The sequence below is a fragment of the Ranitomeya variabilis genome, chromosome 7 (genome assembly GCF_051348905.1).
Source record: "Ranitomeya variabilis isolate aRanVar5 chromosome 7, aRanVar5.hap1, whole genome shotgun sequence".
NCBI lineage: Eukaryota > Metazoa > Chordata > Amphibia > Anura > Dendrobatidae > Ranitomeya > Ranitomeya variabilis.
The window spans coordinates 149,824,579-149,842,591 of record NC_135238.1 but is presented as its reverse complement, the minus strand read 5'-3'; the positions used below and the strand labels follow the sequence as shown (position 1 = coordinate 149,842,591).

Genomic DNA, 18,013 nt, shown 5'->3' with positions numbered 1-18,013 from the left:
TGAAGCCTCCAGTAAAAGGTAAAGAGACTGCAACCTTGTGTCCTCGTTATTCTCTGCGCCTTACATCACTCACCATCACCATCTACACTTCTGGGTAGCCCTGGGGATACACTTCACCTGTGGGAAGGTATACCATCTAGCTGCCATCACGTAATAATAATCTTTATTTTTATATAGCGCTAACATATTCCGCAGCGCTTTACAGTTTGCACACATTATCATCGCTGTCCCCGATGGGGCTCACAATCTAAATTCCCTATCAGTATGTCTTTGGAATGTGGGAGGAAACTGGAGTGCCCGGAGGAAACCCATGCAAACACGTAGAGAACATACAAACTCTTTGCAGATGTCCTTCGTGGGGTTTGAACCCAGGACTCCAGCACTGCAATGCTGCAGTGCTAACCACTGTGCCACCGTGCCGCCCATCACCCCAGCGGACCCCTAAGCAGCGTCGGTCACCCTGACCGAATACCACAGGTGGCATCACAAACTTTATACAAACACTCCCTTTTATTGGACGCCCCTCTAAGGGCCACGGTACCGGGTCAGGCCACCGTGACATCCCCTGAACCGAAGGACTCGGTACCGAGTACCCCATTGCCCTTACTGTGGGGGCGATCCAATAAGACATCAGATCACACATAATAATGTATTATTTTATTCAGCTTCCTATGATCTACATGCCAATATAGATGGCTTAAGAGGGATGATGCTACTGACAGATTGTCTTTAAAGGCTCCATAATGAGGGACCCTTTCTGGATTATAAAGAATATAATAATATAACATTGTGATAGATAGATAGATAGATAGATAGATAGATAGATAGATAGATAGATAGATAGATAGATAGATAGATAGATAAAATTCTCCACAGTTATTCAGTTGACATGACACAAAGCTCAATATTTACTTAAAGGGGTTGTTCAATGAACAAAATACATTTTAACCCATAGATCTTTGAACATTGGATGTGTTGAAAAAATGTTCCTGTGCTGAGATAATCCTATAAATGTGCCCCTGCTGTGTACTGTGTAATGTCTGTGTCTGATCATGCAGGACCATGGTCTGATCATACCACAGCTCCTGGGCAGGGGAGGAAGCAAAGAGGATACAGACAGGACGCAGGGAATCGCAAATTTTTCTTTTTATGTTTTGCCTGAAAGAAAGAATCATTGTGATCCACTGCGGTCCTGTCTGTATCCTCTCTTTGCTTCTTTCCCTGCCCAGGAGCTGTGGTTTGATCAGACCATGTCCCTATGCGGTCAGACACATCCATTACACAGTACACAGCAGAGGCACAGTTATAAGATTATCTCAGCACCGGAACATTTTTTAGGACATCCAATTGTGGAAGTTATTATTATTCCAAGATCTATTGATTAAAATGTTGATTAAAATTAACTTTGTAAGAAAACCCCTTTAATGACGTGCCATTTTTCACAAAATTGGCGTTTTACAGGACTTTTTCTCTGAATTGCAGATTTGCTCTAATTAAGTGAAAGGTAACAGACTCTCCCACTAGAGCCAATGCCATTTAACCCCTTAGTGACAGAGCCAATTTGGTACTTAATGACCAGGCCAATTTTTACAATTCTGACCACTGTCACTTTATGAGGTTATAACTCTGGAACGCTTTAACGGATCCTGCTGATTCTGAGATTGTTTTTTCGTGACATATTGTACTTCATGTTATTGGTAACATTTCTTCGATATTACTTGCGATTATTTATGAAAAATATTGAAATATGGCGAAAATTTGTAAAATTTTGAAATTTTCAAACTTTGTATTTTGTATTTTAATGCCCTTAAATCAGAGAGATATGTCACACAAAATAGTTAATAAATAACATTTCCCACATGTCTACTTTACATCAGCACAATTTTGGAAACAAAAGTTTTTTGGTTAGGGAGTTATAAGGGTTAAAAGTTGACCAGCAATTTCTCATATTTACAACACCATTTTTTTTTTAGGGACCGCATCACATTTGAAGTCATTTTGAGAGGTCTATATGATAGAAAATAACCAAGTGTGACACCATTCTAAAAACTGCACCCCTCAAGGTGCTCAAAACCACATTCAAGAAGTTTATTAACCCTTTATGTGCTTCACAGGAACTGAAACAATGTGGAAGGAAAAAATGAACATTTAACTTTTTTTTGCAAACATTTTAATTCAGAATCAGAACCATTTTATTTTATTTTTACAAGTGTAAAAACAGAAATTTAACCATAAATTTTGTTATGCAATTTCTCCTGAATACGCCGATACCCCATATGTGGGGGTAAACCACTGTTTGGGCGCACCGCAGAGCTTGGAAGAGAAGGAGCGCCGATTGACTTTTTCAATGCAGAATTGGCTGGAATTGAGATCAGATGCCATGTCATGTTTAGAGAGCCCCTGATGTGCCTAAACAGTGGAAACAAGTGACACCATTTTGGAAACTAGACCCCTCAAGGAACTTAACTAGATGTGTGGTGAGCACTTTAAACCCCCAAGTGCTTCACATAAGTTTATAAAGTAGAGCCATGAAAATAAAAAATCGCATTTGTTTACACAAAAATGATCTTTTCGCCCAAAAATTCTTATTTTCACAAGGGTAACAGGAGAAATTAGACCACAAAAGTTGTTGTGCAATTTCTCCTGAGTATGTCGATACCCCATGTGTGGGGGTAAACCACTGTTTGGGCGCACCGCAGAGCTTGGAAGAGAAGGAGTGCCGTTTTACTTTTTCAATGTAGAATTGGCTGGAATTGAGATCGGACACCATGTCGCGTTTGTAGAGCCCCTGATGTGCCTAAACAGTAGAAACCCCCCACAAGTGACCCCATTTTGGAAACTAGACCCCTTAAGGAACTTATCTAGATGTGTGGTGAGCACTTTAAACCCCCAAGTGCATCATAGAAATTTATAACGTAGAGCCGTGAAAATACAAAATCCTTTTTTTTAGCCTGCAATTTTTTATTTTCTCAAGGGTAACAGGAGACATTGGACCCCAAAATCTGTTGACCAGTGTGTCCTGAGTACGCTGATACCCCATATGTTGGGCACCCATCAGGGCTCGGAAGGGAAGGAGCGCCGCTTGGAATGCAGACTTTGATGGGATGGTCTGCGGGCGTCATGTTGCATTTGCAGAGCTCCTGATGTACCTAAACAGTAGAAACCCCCCACAAGTGACCCCATTTGGAAACTAGACCCCCCAATGAGCTTATCTAGATGTGTGGTGAGCACTATGAACCCCCAACTGCTTCACAGAAGTTTATAATGTAGAGCCATGAAAATAAAAAAAATCATATTTTTTCCACAAAAATGATCTTTTCGCCCCCAAATTTTTACTTTCACAAGGGTAACAGGAGAAATTGGACCCCAAAATTTATTGTGCAATTTATGCTGAGTAGGATGATGCTCCATATGTGGGGGTAAACCACTGTTTGGGCGCATGGCAGAGCTTGGAAGGGAAGGAGCGCCGTTTTGGAATGCAGACTTTGATAGAATGGTCTGCGGGCGTTATGTTGCATTTGCAGAGCCCCCGATGTACCTAAACAGTAGAAACCCCCCACAAGTCATCCCATTTTGGAAACTAGACCCCCCAAGGAACTTATCTAGATGTGATGTGAGAACTTTGAATGCCCAAGTGCTTCACAGAAGTTTATAATGCAGAGTCATGAAAATAAAAATAAAAACATTTTCCACAAAAAAGATTTTTTAGCCCCCAAATTTTTATTTTTACAAGGGTAACAAGAGAAATTGGACACCAAAAGTTGTTGTCCAATTTATCCTGAGTACGCTGATGCTCCATTTGTGGGGGTAAACCACTGTTTGGGCGCACGGTAGAGCTCAGAAGTGGGGGGGCACCATTTGACTTTTTGAGCGCTAAATTGGCTGTGGCGTTTAGAGACCCCCTGATGTACCTAAACAGTGGAAACCCCCCAATTATAACTCCAGCCCTAACCCCAACACACCCCTAACCCTAATCCCAACCCGATCCATAATCCTAATCACAACCCTAACCCCCAAAACACCCCTAACCCTAATCCCAAAGCTAACCATAATCCTAATCAAAACCCTAAACCCAACACACCCCTAATCCTAATCTCAACCCTAACCTCAAAACCTAACCCTAATCCCAATACACCCCTAACCCTAATCCCAACCCTAACCTTAACCCTAATCCCAAACCTAACCCTAATCCCAAATGTAACCCTAATGACAACCCTAATCCCAACTCTAACCCTAACTTTAGCCCCAACCCTAGCCCTAACCCTAACTTTAGCCCAAACCCTAACTTTAGCCTTAAACCTAGCCCCAACCCTAACCCTAACTTTAGCCCCAACCCTAACCCTAGCTCTAACCCTAACCCAAGCCCTAACCCTAGCCCTAACCCTAAGGCTATGTGCACACGTTGCGGATTTTGCTGCGGATCCGCAGCATATTCGCAGCTGCGAATCCGCAGCAGTTTCCCATGAGTTTACAGTACAATGTAAACCTATGGGAAACTAAAACACTGTGCCCATGCTGTGGAAAAAACCACAAGGAAACGCAGCGGTTTACATTCCGCAGCATGTCAATTCTTTCTGCGGATTCCGCAGTGGTTTTACACCTGCTCCATAATAGAAAACCGCAGGTGTAAAACCACAGGGGAATCTGCACAAAAACCGCGGTACATCCGCGATAAATCCACAGGAAAAACGCAGCGTTTTGGCCCGGCGGATTTATCAAATCCGCTGCAGAAAAATCCGCAGAGAACCATTCTACGTGTGCACATATCCTACCCCCACCCCTACCCCTAACCCTACCCCTAACCCTAACCCTACCCCTAATTGGAAAATAGAAATACATACTTTTTTTAGTTTATTATTTTTTCCTTACTAAGGGGGTGATAAAGGGGGGGGGGGGTTATTTACAATTTTTTTTAATTTTGATCACTGTGATAGGATCTCACAGTGACCAAAATAAAAGAAGAGGAAGAATCTTCCTCTGCCGGCCGGCAGATCATGGCGGGCGCACTGCGCATGCGCCCGCCATTTTCTTACCGGAGCAAGAAGCCGGCGGCCAGGAGAGGACACAGGAGGACCCAGGGACACCGGTAAGTATAACAGGGTCCCCGAATCCCCCTATTTCTCTGTCCTCTGATGTGCGATCACATCAGAGGACAGAGAATGACATCGCTTTTTTTTTTTCTGCGGTCGCTGGTAAACAGTTAATTACCGGCGATCGCAAAACAGGGGTCGGTAAAACCGACCCCTATCATGTTCTTTGGGGTCTTGGCTACCCCCGGCAGCCGAAACCCCAAAGATCTTCCGGGTGCCGGGCGGCGGGCGCACTGCGCATGCGCCCGCCATTTTTTTCCCGGAAAAAGATGGTGGCACCCATCGGGAGCCATGAGGAGCACCGGGGGAGATAGGTAAGTATCAGGGGGCTATCGGGGACCCCATTTCTCTGTCCACCGATGTGCGATCACATCGGAGGACAGAGAGATTAAATGGCAAATCGCGTTTTTTTGTTGTTGTTGCGACCGCCGGTAAACGGTTAATTACCGGCGATCGCAACTAGGGGGTCGGTAAACCCCCCCCCCCCCCCCCGAGTCATGTTCTCTGGGGTCTTGGCTACCCCCGGCAACCGAGACCCAAGAGAAAATCCGACTCTGGGGGGCGCTATTCACTTTTTCCACAGCGCCGTTAATTAACGGCGCTGTGGTTTAAGTACCCTTAATAGCCGCCGTTAAAAGGCGTATCGGCGTTCGTTAAGGGGTTAGATAAGTGAAAATTAAATAATTAAATATTCAGGACACACAGCAGCAAATGCATGTATCGGTGATGGACTACTTGAGACAAGAGTAGGTTGTAGTTATACCAAACTTTTATTTGAAAAGGAAAGTTTAATTATTAAACTGTAAATATTAGCCCCTTTACCCCCAAGGAGGGTTTGCATGTTAATGACTGGGGCATTTTTTATAATTCTGACCACTGTCCCTCTATGAGGTTATAACTCTGGAACGCTTCAACGGATCCTGGTGAGCCTGACAACGTTTTCTCGTGACATATTGTACTTCATGATAGTGGTAAAATTTATTTGATGTGACTTGAGTTTATTTGTGAAAAAAACAGAAATTTGGCAAAAATTTGGAAAATTTTGCAATTTTCCAACTTTGAATTTTTATGCCCTTAAATCACACAGATATGTCACACAAAATACTTAATAAATAACATTTCCCACATGTCTACTTTACATCAGCACAATTTTGGAACCAACATTTTTTTTTGTTAGGGAGTTATAAGGGTTAAAAGTTGACTAGCGATTTCTCATTTTTACAACACCATTTCTTTAAAGGGAACCTGTCACCACGTTTTTGGAAGATGGGATAAAAATAGCGTTAAATAGGGGCAGAGGTGGGCATTACATTAGTGTGTGTGTTATGCGTTTATTACCCACCTAAGTTGCCGAAATAACTTTGCAAAGTCTCCGTTTTCGCCTGTCAATCAGGCTGGTCAGGTCACATGGGCGTGGTGTCTTCACCCAGATTTGGCGTAGTTTTCCGTTGGTGGCGTAGTGGTGTGCGCATGCCCAAAGTCCGGAATCCTCTTCCAGGGGATTTAAAATAGCGCGGTGTTCGTTATTGCATTGGTGATCGGTGGGCGCGGCCATCTTCCTTTGGCCGCGCGTGCGCAGAAGCGGCGCTCTGCTGGCCGCGGCTTCAGGAAAATGGCCGCGGGATGCCGCGCGTGCGCAGATGGATATCGCGGCGGCCATTTTCCTGAAGCCGCGGCCAGCAGAGCGCCGCTTCTGCGCACGCGCGGCCAAAGGAAGATGGCCGCGCCCACCGATCACCAATGCAATAACGAACACCGCGCTATTTTAAATCCCCTGGAAGAGGATTCCGGACTTTGGGCATGCGCACACCACTACGCCACCAACGGAAAACTACGCCAAATCTGGGGGAAGACAACGCCCATGCGACCTGACCAGCCTGATTGACAGGCGAAAACGGAGACTTTGCAAAGTTATTTCGGCAACTTAGGTGAGTAATAAACGCATAACACACACACTAATGTAACGCCCACCTCTGCCCCTATTTAACGCTATTTTTATCCCATCTTCCAAAAACGTGGTGACAGGTTCCCTTTAAGGACCACATCACATTTGAAGTCACTTTGAGGGGTTTACATGATAGAAAATACCCAAAAGTTACACCATTCTAAAAACAACCCCTCAAGGTGCTCAAAACCACATTCTGGAAGTTTTTAACCCTTCAGGTGCTTCACAAAAAATTTACTTCAGATCCAATTTGTTTAATTTTACCAGGGGTAACAGGAGAAATTGGACCCCAAAAGTTGTTGTGCAATTTGTCCTGAGTACGCTGATACCCCATATGTGGGGGTAAACCACTGTTTGGGAGCAAGACAGAGCTCGGAAGGGAAGGAGCGCCGTTTGACCTTTCAATGCAAAATTGGCTGGAATTGAGATCTGACACCATGTCGCGTTTGGAGAGCCCCTGATCTGCCTAAACAGTGGAAACCCCCCACATGTGACACTATTTTGGAAAGTAGACCCCCTTATTAACTTATCTATGTGTGTTGAGGACTTTGTACCCCCAAGTGCTTCACAGAAGTTTATAATGTAGAGACGTAAAAATAAAAAATCATATTTTTTCACAAAAATGATCTTTCCGCCCCCAATTTTTAATTTTCTCAAGGGTAACAGGAGAAATTGAACCCCAAAAGTTGTTGTGCAATTTGTTCTGAGTATGCTGATACCCAACATGTAAGAGTAAACCACTGTTTGGGCGCATGACAGAGCTCGGAAGGGAAAGAGTACCGTTTGACTTTAGCAACGCAAAATTGGCTGGAATTGAGATTGGACACTATGTCGCATTTGGAGAGCCCCTTATGTGCCTAAACAGTGGAAACTCCCCAATTCTAACTCCAACCCTAACCCCAACACACCCTTAACCCAAATCCCAAATCTAACCATAACCCTAACCACACCCCTAACCCTGACACACCCCTAATCCTAATCCGAACCCTAACCCTAATCCCAACCGTGAACGTAATCCCAACCCTAATCGTAATCCAAAACCTAACTTTAGCCCTAATCCTAACCCTAATGGGAAAATGTAAATAAATTAAAAAAAATTATTTGATTATTTTTCCCTAACTAAGGTGGTGATAAAGTGGGGTTTGATTTACTCTTTATAGCTGGTTTTTATGTTTGACAGCTGTCACACACTAAAAGACGCTTTCTATTGCAAAAAATTGTTTTTGCATCACCACATTTTGAGAGCTGTAATTTTTCCATATTTTGGCCAACAAAGTCATGTGAGATCTTGTTTTTTGCAAGACGAGTTGACATTTTTATTGGTACCATTTTCAGACACATAACATTTTTTTATCGCTAAATTATTACGATTTTTGGGAGGCAGAATGAGCAAAAACCAGCAATTCATGAATTTTTTTGGAGGGGGCAATAATACCGTTCCGCGTGTGGTAAAATTTATAAGGCAGTTTTATTCTTCGGGTCAGTGTGATTACAGCGATACCTCATTTATATCATTTTTTTATGTTTTGACGCTTTTATACAATAAAGTCTATTTTATGTAAAAAAATAATTATTTTTGCATCGCTTTATTCTGAGAGCTATAACTTTTTTATTTTTTCACTAATGATGCTGTATGGCAGCTCGTTTTTTGCGGGACAAGATGACGTTTTCAGCCGTACCATGTTTATTTATATCCGTCTTTTTGATCGCGTGTTATTCCACTTTTTGTTCGGTGGTATGATGGTAAAGCATTGTTTTTTTGCCCTTTTTTATGGAGTTCACTAAAGGGGTTAACTAGTGGGACAGTTTTATAGGTCGGGTCGTTATGGACGCGGCGATACTAAATATGTGTACTTTTATTGTTTTTTTTTATTTACATAAAGAAATGTATTTATTGGAAAAATGTTTTTTTTTTTACTTTATTTAGGAATTAAAAAAATATATTTTTACACTTGCTAAGATTTTTTTTTACTTCTTTGCATTGTCCCAGGATGGGACATCACTATGTAAAGTCAGATCGCTGATCTGACACTTTGCACTGCACTGTATCAGATCAGTGATCTGACAGGCAGTGAAGGAGGCTTCTCAGGTCCTGCTCTTAGCAGGCACTGACAAGCCACCTCCCTGCATGACCCAGAAGGACCCCACGGCCATCTTGGTACCCGGGGTCGCCATGGAGACCCTCAGGACAATGCGATCACATTGCGTTGTTCTGAGGGAAGCACACAGGGAGCCCCATCCCTGCGCAATGCTTCTCTATGCCACCGGAATGCTGCAATCTTGTTTGATCGCAGTATTCCGTGGTTAAAATGCTGGGATCGGTCCGTGACCGCTCCTGACACTTAGTGACGGGTGTCAGCTGTGAGAATCAGCTGACACCCGGCCCCGATCAGCCGCACACCACCCGTGTGCGTGGCCGATCGGCTTCGACGTACTATCCTGTCCATGGTCAGACGGGCCCAGTTCACATGGATGGGATAGTACGTTGGCTGTCAGAAAGGGGTTAAGTGTAAGTAAATATATGATGGGACATGGTGAAGCCAAAACAAGCAATTATGCAAAATACCACGTATGCCCTTGGTTATGTCCTAAGTAACCCATGACTTGGAATTATTCTCCAATCACAAATAGGAGTTGCAAAGTCTTATGCAAGTACAGCTCAATCATTGTAGCATGAGAAGTTTCTTATACGCCTTGTCTAATTTGTAAGGAATTAGACTTTGGGACTCTCCACACACCTGCTGTCAATTCCTCAGCTGGATTTAAGCAATATCACTGGCACAGCACCATTACACTAAATGAGTGGTGGAGCTCTTTCGTGAATTAGCAGCAATTCACATAGTCCATTCATAGGCAGGAAAACTAAAGCACTCGGCAGTTATCGAGCTGACCTGTGCCAACTGTGAGGTTTGGTGTACGAGGGATTATGCTACAGGGCTATATGTTTGCTCTCCAGGGATTGGTCTTGGCCCATTAGGTTCTGTAATTAGACATTTTAATGCTTCAGCATGCAAGACATTTTGCACAATTTTCTGCTTCCAACTTTTTGGTAAATGTTTGGGAAAAGACCACTCCTGATCCATAATAGCTGTGCCCCAGTACTAAAAACAAGGTCCATAAAGGCATGGTTGAGGGAGTTTGATGTAGAAACCTTGCCTAACTTCACACAGCACCAACCCTTTAGGAATGAACCAGAACGGAGATTGTGAGCCAGTGCCTTCTCATCCAACATCAGAGTCTGACCTTACAAATGTACCTCTGAATAAATGAGCAAAAATTCCCAGACACTCAAAAATCTTGTAGAAGAGTGGAAGCTATCATAGGTTCAGACAGGGGACCAACTCATGTTAATGTCTATACATTTAGAAGGTGATATCATAAAAGCAATGTTTTATTATGCAATACTGCAATGTTCCACAGAAAAGCGCTATGCCCGCTTTGCATGGGAAGAGGAGCTCGGTGCATGTAGCTCCTGTAAAGCCAAGCCAATCAATAACTTTAGCTAGACAGTCTGTTCCTCAATTACCAAAAAAATCTGTGTTTCATTTGATATGCTTCTGTCACTCCAGCTCTGTTCTTCGGCGAGAACTGCTTTCTCCTGTTTGACTAACTGCTAATTTGCTCTCTGACTTCAGGCAAATGAGTTGTCAGTCACGCAGAAGAAAACTGCACTGGGCAGAGAGTAGAGACAGAGTAATAGAGACTTGGGTTTGTGCTTCCATGCACCAAAAGCACTTCAGCCTCATTTGCATATTGATTCCGACACAGATTTCTCAGTAATAGCGGAACGGGCTATGTAGCTAAAGGTTTTGCTGGACTTGCCTTTGCAAGGGCTACATGCACATATAAATAGTTTAGGGGGAGAAATCCTGATGATAAATTCCCTTTAAGTGCTCTGTAACGAGGGACTCTACCTGGATTTCATGAAACTGCTGAGACTCTTTGTCCTCATCTAAGCAGATAATTTGCCACACATTGCAACTGTGTGAAAGTTGGACAAGTTAATGAGTTTTCATAAATTAGAAAGTTGCATAACTTTTATGATAGAATGATTAGATTACACTTTTTAGTCCATGTAAGAACCTGTTTTGTAAGCCAGATTCAGTAATCCTCTAATGACAGTATGTAACTAAACAAGTTGCCTAACTAGTTCCCATCTTCCCTGCTAAGTATTTTCATAATACCACAGGCAAACATGTGGTGGCATTTTTTTGCTTCATTTTTTTGCCTTAAACAGTGTGACAAGATGATTGTTTGAAATCTGTAGCAAAATATGAAAATCTACATACAGTGTGCTTTGGTATATGGTTTTTCAGTTTTGTTTTTGGCTCAGTGGCAGTTTTATTAACATGTACTATCTGAAGCTATGATGTTAAAAACTATTTAACAAGGTATCACGTTAAAATTACTACTAAATCATATGTATCACGCCGTTTAAAGGGAGTCTGTCAGCAAGATTTCACACCCCAAACTATTTACTGTATATGTGCAAGTAGTTATTTCAAAGACAAGTCCAGCAATATGCAGCGCCCCAGAGTCCTGGTTGCTGCAGTAATATTATTCCTCCACCAGTGGGGGTGATATTACGTCTGGAGGCAATAAAGGAGATCTCCTGTCCAGGTATCACAACGACACACCACACACTTCACACTCCAGTCCACCAGGGGGAGCAAAGGTTCTATCTATTAGGCCATTCCTCACAGTTAGGTAAAACTGGTGGGTTGGTTAGGAAGTTAGACAGAAGCTGACTGGGCTTCGTACAGACAGTCAGATCCAGACTACGGTCTGAGGAGCACGAGGGTCCACGGAGCTACGCCTGCCCCACGTGCGGCAGCATCCAAAGAGCGAGACAGTGAAAGGAAGCGTGTGGTAGTGAGTGGGAAATGAAGGCATAGCAACAAGTGGATACCAGAGAGGATAGTGACCGAAGAGAAATGGCAACCTTCTGGTGCGTGTTCCGGTAGCCAGAATACCGAGGGAGTAAAGTGCTCTACACCATTGCTTCAGAGACTGGCAGGACAGTCAATTCCAAGTTGGCTGCCCAACCTTAATACCTAAGAAGACACGGTGGCAAATTGTGGGGGTTGGGGCATCTCTAGGGTCCCTATAAACAAGCCTGAGGCCATCAGTCATACGGGTTTTGTTCTATCCGACCACGGGGAACAGAGAGAGAAGAGTAATAACAGTGAGGACCTTATTAGAGCTTAAACAAGTGAGGACCTACTGTGTTACTGTGCCCATAGGAAGGCTATTGCATTCCACCTGGATAAGGAGACTCTGGATTTGCCTTCAGACCAACCGGACTCTGCCTACCCTGTGATCTGGTGCCCAGGACTGTGGACACTGAAGCCTTCAGTAAAAGGTAAAGAGACTGCAACCTTGTGTCCTCGTTATTCACCGCGCCTACACCATCCACCATCTACACTCTGGGAAGCCCTGGGGATACACTTCACCTGTGGGAAGGTATACCATCTATCTGCCATAACATCACCCCAGCGGACCCCTAAGCAGCGTCAGTCACTCTGACCGAATACCACAGGTGGCGTAACGAACATCATATAAACTTTTCCTTTTCATTGGACGCCCCTCAAAGGGCCACGGACCGGGTCGGGCCACCGTGACATTCCCCGAACCTCGAAGGACCCGATGCCGAGTACCCCATTGCCCTTACATGTGAGGGCGATCCAAATACCTTTACATGGCCGGTCTGTTCCTCTGAGAAATCAGCATTTGAGTTGATATGCAAATATGGCTGTAGATTTGAAGCCTCTGTGACTCCAGCTCTATTGTCGGCTCCTCCTGCTTGACTAACAGCTCTTATGCCTGAAGTCACACATCATAGAGGCTGATAGTGAAGCAGGAGGAAGCGGTGCTGAGCAGCGAATAGAGCTGGAGTGACAGAGGCTTCAGATCTTCGGCCTCATTTGCAAATCAGTTCAAATGCTGATTTCTCAGTAATGGAGGAGCGGACTGGCCATGAAGAGGTATTGCTGAACTTGACTTTGAAAGAGCTCCATGTACATATGAATAGTTTGGGGTGTGAAATCCCATTGACAGATTGCCTTTAAAGAGGGCCTGTCACTATGTCAGAAGCATTCAATATTGGCTCATATTTTATTCCCTCTGATTCCATGAGAGAGACATGTTTTGTATTTTTCTTAGATCCACCATGCAGTTCCAGAGATCTCGGCCTTTTTATTTAGTACTGATTTTTATGGTCTTAAATAAGGTGGTATAACTCACTGGATTCTGTGGGGCGAGTCTTTGGCTGATCTTTATTATTAACCTGTCAGCAATACCCCCTTGGTAAAGGCCAGAAAAATTATCCATATGCCGGATTAAAAAAAAAAAAAAAAAAAACAACAATGCTCAGGGGAACAACAGGATTAAAATAAGAATAAAAACTTTCCACTTTTGCACCGGTGACAGGTCATCTTTAAACTGCAGATCTTTTACATGTGGAGCGCCCCCACGTTAGGGCAATGGAATACTCGGCACCGGGTCCTTCAGTTCAGGGGATGTCACGGTGGCTGACCCGGTCCGTGGCCCTAGGGGAACGTCCGTTTGATAGATGGGGAAAGGTCTTTAAAGGTGAAATGTTCGTGACGCCACCTGTGGTACTCGGTCAGGGTGACCGACGCTGCTTAGGGGTCCGCTGGGGTGATGTTATGGCAGCTGGATGGTATACCTTCCCACAGGTGAAGTGTATCCCCAGGGCTTCCCAGAAGTGTAGGTGGTAATGGTGGATGTTGTAAGGCACAGTGTATAAAGAGGACACAAGGGTGCAGTCTCTTTACCTTTTACTGAAGACTTCAGCATCCACAGTCCAGGATACGGACCACAGGGCAGGCAGAGTCCGGCCGGTCTGAAGGCAAATCCAGAGTCCCCTTATCCAGGTGGAAATCAGCAGCCTTCCTCTAGCGCCTGTGTGTTGTAGTACCTCCCTGCTGAGCTTCTCGGTAAGGTCCTCACAACTGTTGTAGATGTTCTAGATGTTATGTCTTCCTCTCTGTCCCCCAGATGGTATGGATAGGACAAACCCATATGACTGATGGCCTGAGGCTTTTCACAGGGACCCTAGAGACGCCCCGGCCCCCACAGTTGCCACCGTGCCTCCTCCTGGGTATAAGGTCGGGCAGCCAACGTGGAATTGACTGTCCTGCCGGTCTCTGGAGCAAGGCTTGGAGATGGTTGCTCCCTCGGTGTTCCAGCCACCAGCTTCTGCGCCTCAGAAGGAGGCAGCCTATTACAGGGCAGAACTCCTTCTGGTTTTCTCGCCTTGTGCTATGACTTCGTTTCTCACCCGCTACAATACAATTCTCTTCGTGTCCTTCCTTAGGATGCTGCCGCACGTGGGGCAGGTGCAGCTCCGTAGCCTTCTATCTAGGCCTCTGACAAGATCCCACCCCTGCCAGGGACCCTCTGTCTGCAGCTCCGATGTTCCTCCTTTCCCCCTGTCTGCCTGACAGGTGTTGCCTGGGCAAAGCCCAGTCAGCTTCTGACTAACTTTCTATCCAGCCCACCAGTTTTACCCTATTGTGAGGAGTGCCCTAGTAGATAGGAGCAAGGCTCCCCCTGGTGGACTGGAGTGTGAAGTGTGGTGTATGGTTTGTGATACCTGGTAGGAAGATCTCCTTTATTGCCATCAGACGTAATATCACTCCCCCTGGTGGGAGAATAACATTACTGCAATGACCAGGACTCTGGGGCGCTGCACATGCGTGTTAGAATATGACTAAGGCCGGCGTCACACTAGCGTATTGCATCCGATGTGAGAGCATCGGATGCGATATGCTAATGACCCTTGGCTCCTGCTTTGCTGCGAACAGGAGCTGAGTGTCATGTGTCTGTGCTCCGAACCTCTCGCACAGCTGCGGAGGAGGTGGAGAAACTAATTTCTCCATCTCCTCCATTGGCGGGGTCAGCGTTTAGCACACAGCACTCAGATGATATCCGAGTGATGTGCGCTGTCTCACTCTCACCCTTAGGCTTATATGGGTGCGAGTGAGCCGAGAGGCGGCCAAGTGTCCGTGACAATCGCAGCATGCTGCGATTGTCTCGGACCGAGGAAACCGGCCGACAAAAAATCGACTGCTGGGAGGTGCCCCATAGTGTAACATTGGTCCGAGTGCAATGCGATTTTTTTTTATCGCATTTCACTCGTCCGTTTAAGTCGCCGGTGTGACGCTGGCCTAAGACTCTTATCCAGACAGAGGGCCTATCCTTGTGGAGCTTCAGACTGGAGTTCAGTTTAGCCTTTGGGACTGTGGGAGGGTCAGTTGGTTCAATCCCATTCTTCTTACCTTTTCTGAATTTCAGCCATTGATTACTGTAGGGTCTGTGTTCAGTACGTTGTGGACTGGAACAGGCTAAAAAAAACCTGTTGTATGAATTACTTCTTATAATTACAGTCCTTGTTTTCTTTTGTTTTAAAAGGTCTTAAAGCATTTCACCATAGTTGTTAAAGGGAATATATCACTCCCTGGAAGATTTTTATCTATTACTATAGGCATACAGGTAATTGAATGGTTAAACCAGTCTTACCTATAGTATATGCCTCTTAGCTGTGGTGTAGACATTGAGAAATTGATTTATAATCTTTTTTTGTTAGTGATTTCTTCCAGGCCATTCTCTGCCTCCTTGAAGACCATCGAAAAGAGAAATCATAAACACCCCCTTCAGGCCCTTCACTGGAAATAGCATTGTTATTTTTGTTTACGAGTACAATCAGTCATCTTATATGTTTTCATACTTATATAACTACATCATTAACATTGCACTACACAAAAGGATACAGTTTTTCCTCAAGAAGGGAAGCAATAATGTTTCAGGATCTGCATTTTTCTCAACTATCTAGAAGGAGAAAATACATAAAATTACTTGTTAATACACTGAAGTGACCAAAGCTACACAGAAAACAAAATACAGAGAGGAGGCTAAGAGATTGTTAAGCAATTCTATATATTATAGAACAGAGTTTTGATGCAAATCAAATTTGTGTTCAATTTCATAAAATTTGCAGGTCCCGGCAAATTCCAACAATTTGCAATTGCATCAGCCACAGAAGGCTCACATGACCCCAGGCGTGGTCACAAAGACTTCACCTTATTGACATGCAGCTCTCACATGACATGATATAGTGAAACCAATCAGGAGGACCCATCAGAGCCACTATAAAAGCTGAGGCAGGGAAAACAGCAGCCTTTTTAGGGTTTTACAGCTTCGGTAGAGGATCTCAGAGCTTAAAGCTCAAAATTAGATATAAGAACATAAAAACCTAAAGCATTGTACAAATACACCATCCTCACTTTGTTGTACAACTGCAGCAATATTGATGATGAATGTCTGTGAATAATAGCACCAGACTCCAGTGTGATATGATGTAGCTAGCATCTGTCCTACTGCACATTTATTTTAATAATCCTTCATGCTCTAGAATGCAGCAAGATAGTCACTCAGCTCAGTGTTAAAAAAAAAAAATCAGGGATTTTTGTGTACTCACCGTAAAATCCTCTTCTCCGAGACACTCATTGGGTGACACAAGACCATGGGAAACAGGACCATGGGTGTGTGCTGCTGCCACTAGGAGGCTGACACTAAGTGAATACGAAAAAAGGTTAGCTCCTCCTCCTGCAGTACATACCCTCATGCTGGCTCCACAAGAACCAGTTCCGTGCAAAAGCAGTAGGAGAAAATAATATTTAATACAAGGTACAACATGTGTAAAAAGAGAACCAGAATGTCAACCAGAGCCATCACGGTAGGAGCTGTGTCCCCCAATGAGTGTCTCGGAGAAAAGGATTTTATGGTGAGTACACAAAAATCCCTGTTTCTCCTTCACCTCATTGGGGGACACAGGATCATGGGACTTCCAAAAGCAGTCCCTGGGTGGGAAAATTGACCCAACAGAATAAGCCCCAAATATCAATTGTTTACAGGTGTGCCTCCGCCGCCTGCAGAATTTTTCAGCCCAGACTCGCCTCAGCTGAGGCCTGAGTGTGGACATTGTAATGTTTTGAAGATGTATGTAGACTAGACCAGGCTGCAGCCTTGCAAACCTGTTCTGCCAATGCCTGGTGCCGAAGGGCCCAAGAGGTGCCCACTGACCGCATGGAGTGCACTCCAATCCCTGCTGGAATAGGCTTGTCTCTGATGCGATAGGATTCATGAATTGCTGACTGAATCCACCTGGCTATCGTTGACTTTGAAGCCACACATCCCTTCTTGTGACCTTCGGGGAGTATGAGCAGCGCATCTGTCTGGCAGAAATGTGCTGTCCTTTACACATACCTCCTGAGAGCTCTCACTAGATCCAAAGTATGAAGGGCCTTTTCCACCCGATGTACCGGCACCAGGCAAAATGAGAGCAAGACAATGTCCTCATTAATGGTTAACAGTAACTGACATGTTGGAAACACATTAGTAGTATTGGTCCTAGACTTGGGACCTAAAGATGAGAGCGCAACTGCGACTCCAAATCAATATATTAAACCTACAAAGAACCAGGAGTGTATACTCTCATGGGTACTAATTAAGTAAAATAAAACCCAGAATGATTTAAATATATGCTGCTATAGCATAGCTCATGAACCCAAACCTAGCCCCCCGAGGAAGCCAGCTACGCAAAACGCGCGTCTGGGTTTGTATAATCAGCCTGTCGAGGTCTCTCCCTCCCACATGGGTAAGCACGTGCTAGGTTTGGGTTCATGAGCTATGCTATACTGTTTACATTAGACCGGCAATTGCCGGTGTGGGTTCCCTATTGATAAATAAACTGGCCAGTATGTAGGGGTTCCTTATGTTATTACTATCTCTTTACTTGCTCTTGGCCATAACCATTATGGAGACACCTTGATTGGCTGTTTTTTGATGTGATTGTAAGTGAGCTTTGTGTAATAAAGATTTTCTCAGATTATATTTAAATCATTCTGGGTTTTATTTTACTTAATTAGTACCCATGAGAGTATACACTCCTGGT

General features: G+C 44.2%; 1 protein-coding gene across 2 annotated transcripts in view; it reads right to left on the bottom strand.

Annotated features, from left to right (window-relative positions):
* The window catches only part of LOC143784153 (aldehyde oxidase 1-like), a 291,675-nt gene that overhangs the window by 246,766 nt on the left and 26,896 nt on the right, over nucleotides 1–18,013 (bottom strand). For both annotated transcript variants that reach the window (XM_077272028.1, XM_077272030.1), the window contains exon 2: nucleotides 15,831–15,888. In XM_077272028.1, coding sequence (XP_077128143.1) covers nucleotides 15,831–15,888 — 58 coding nt within the window. The remainder of the gene's footprint in view (nucleotides 1–15,830; nucleotides 15,889–18,013) is intronic.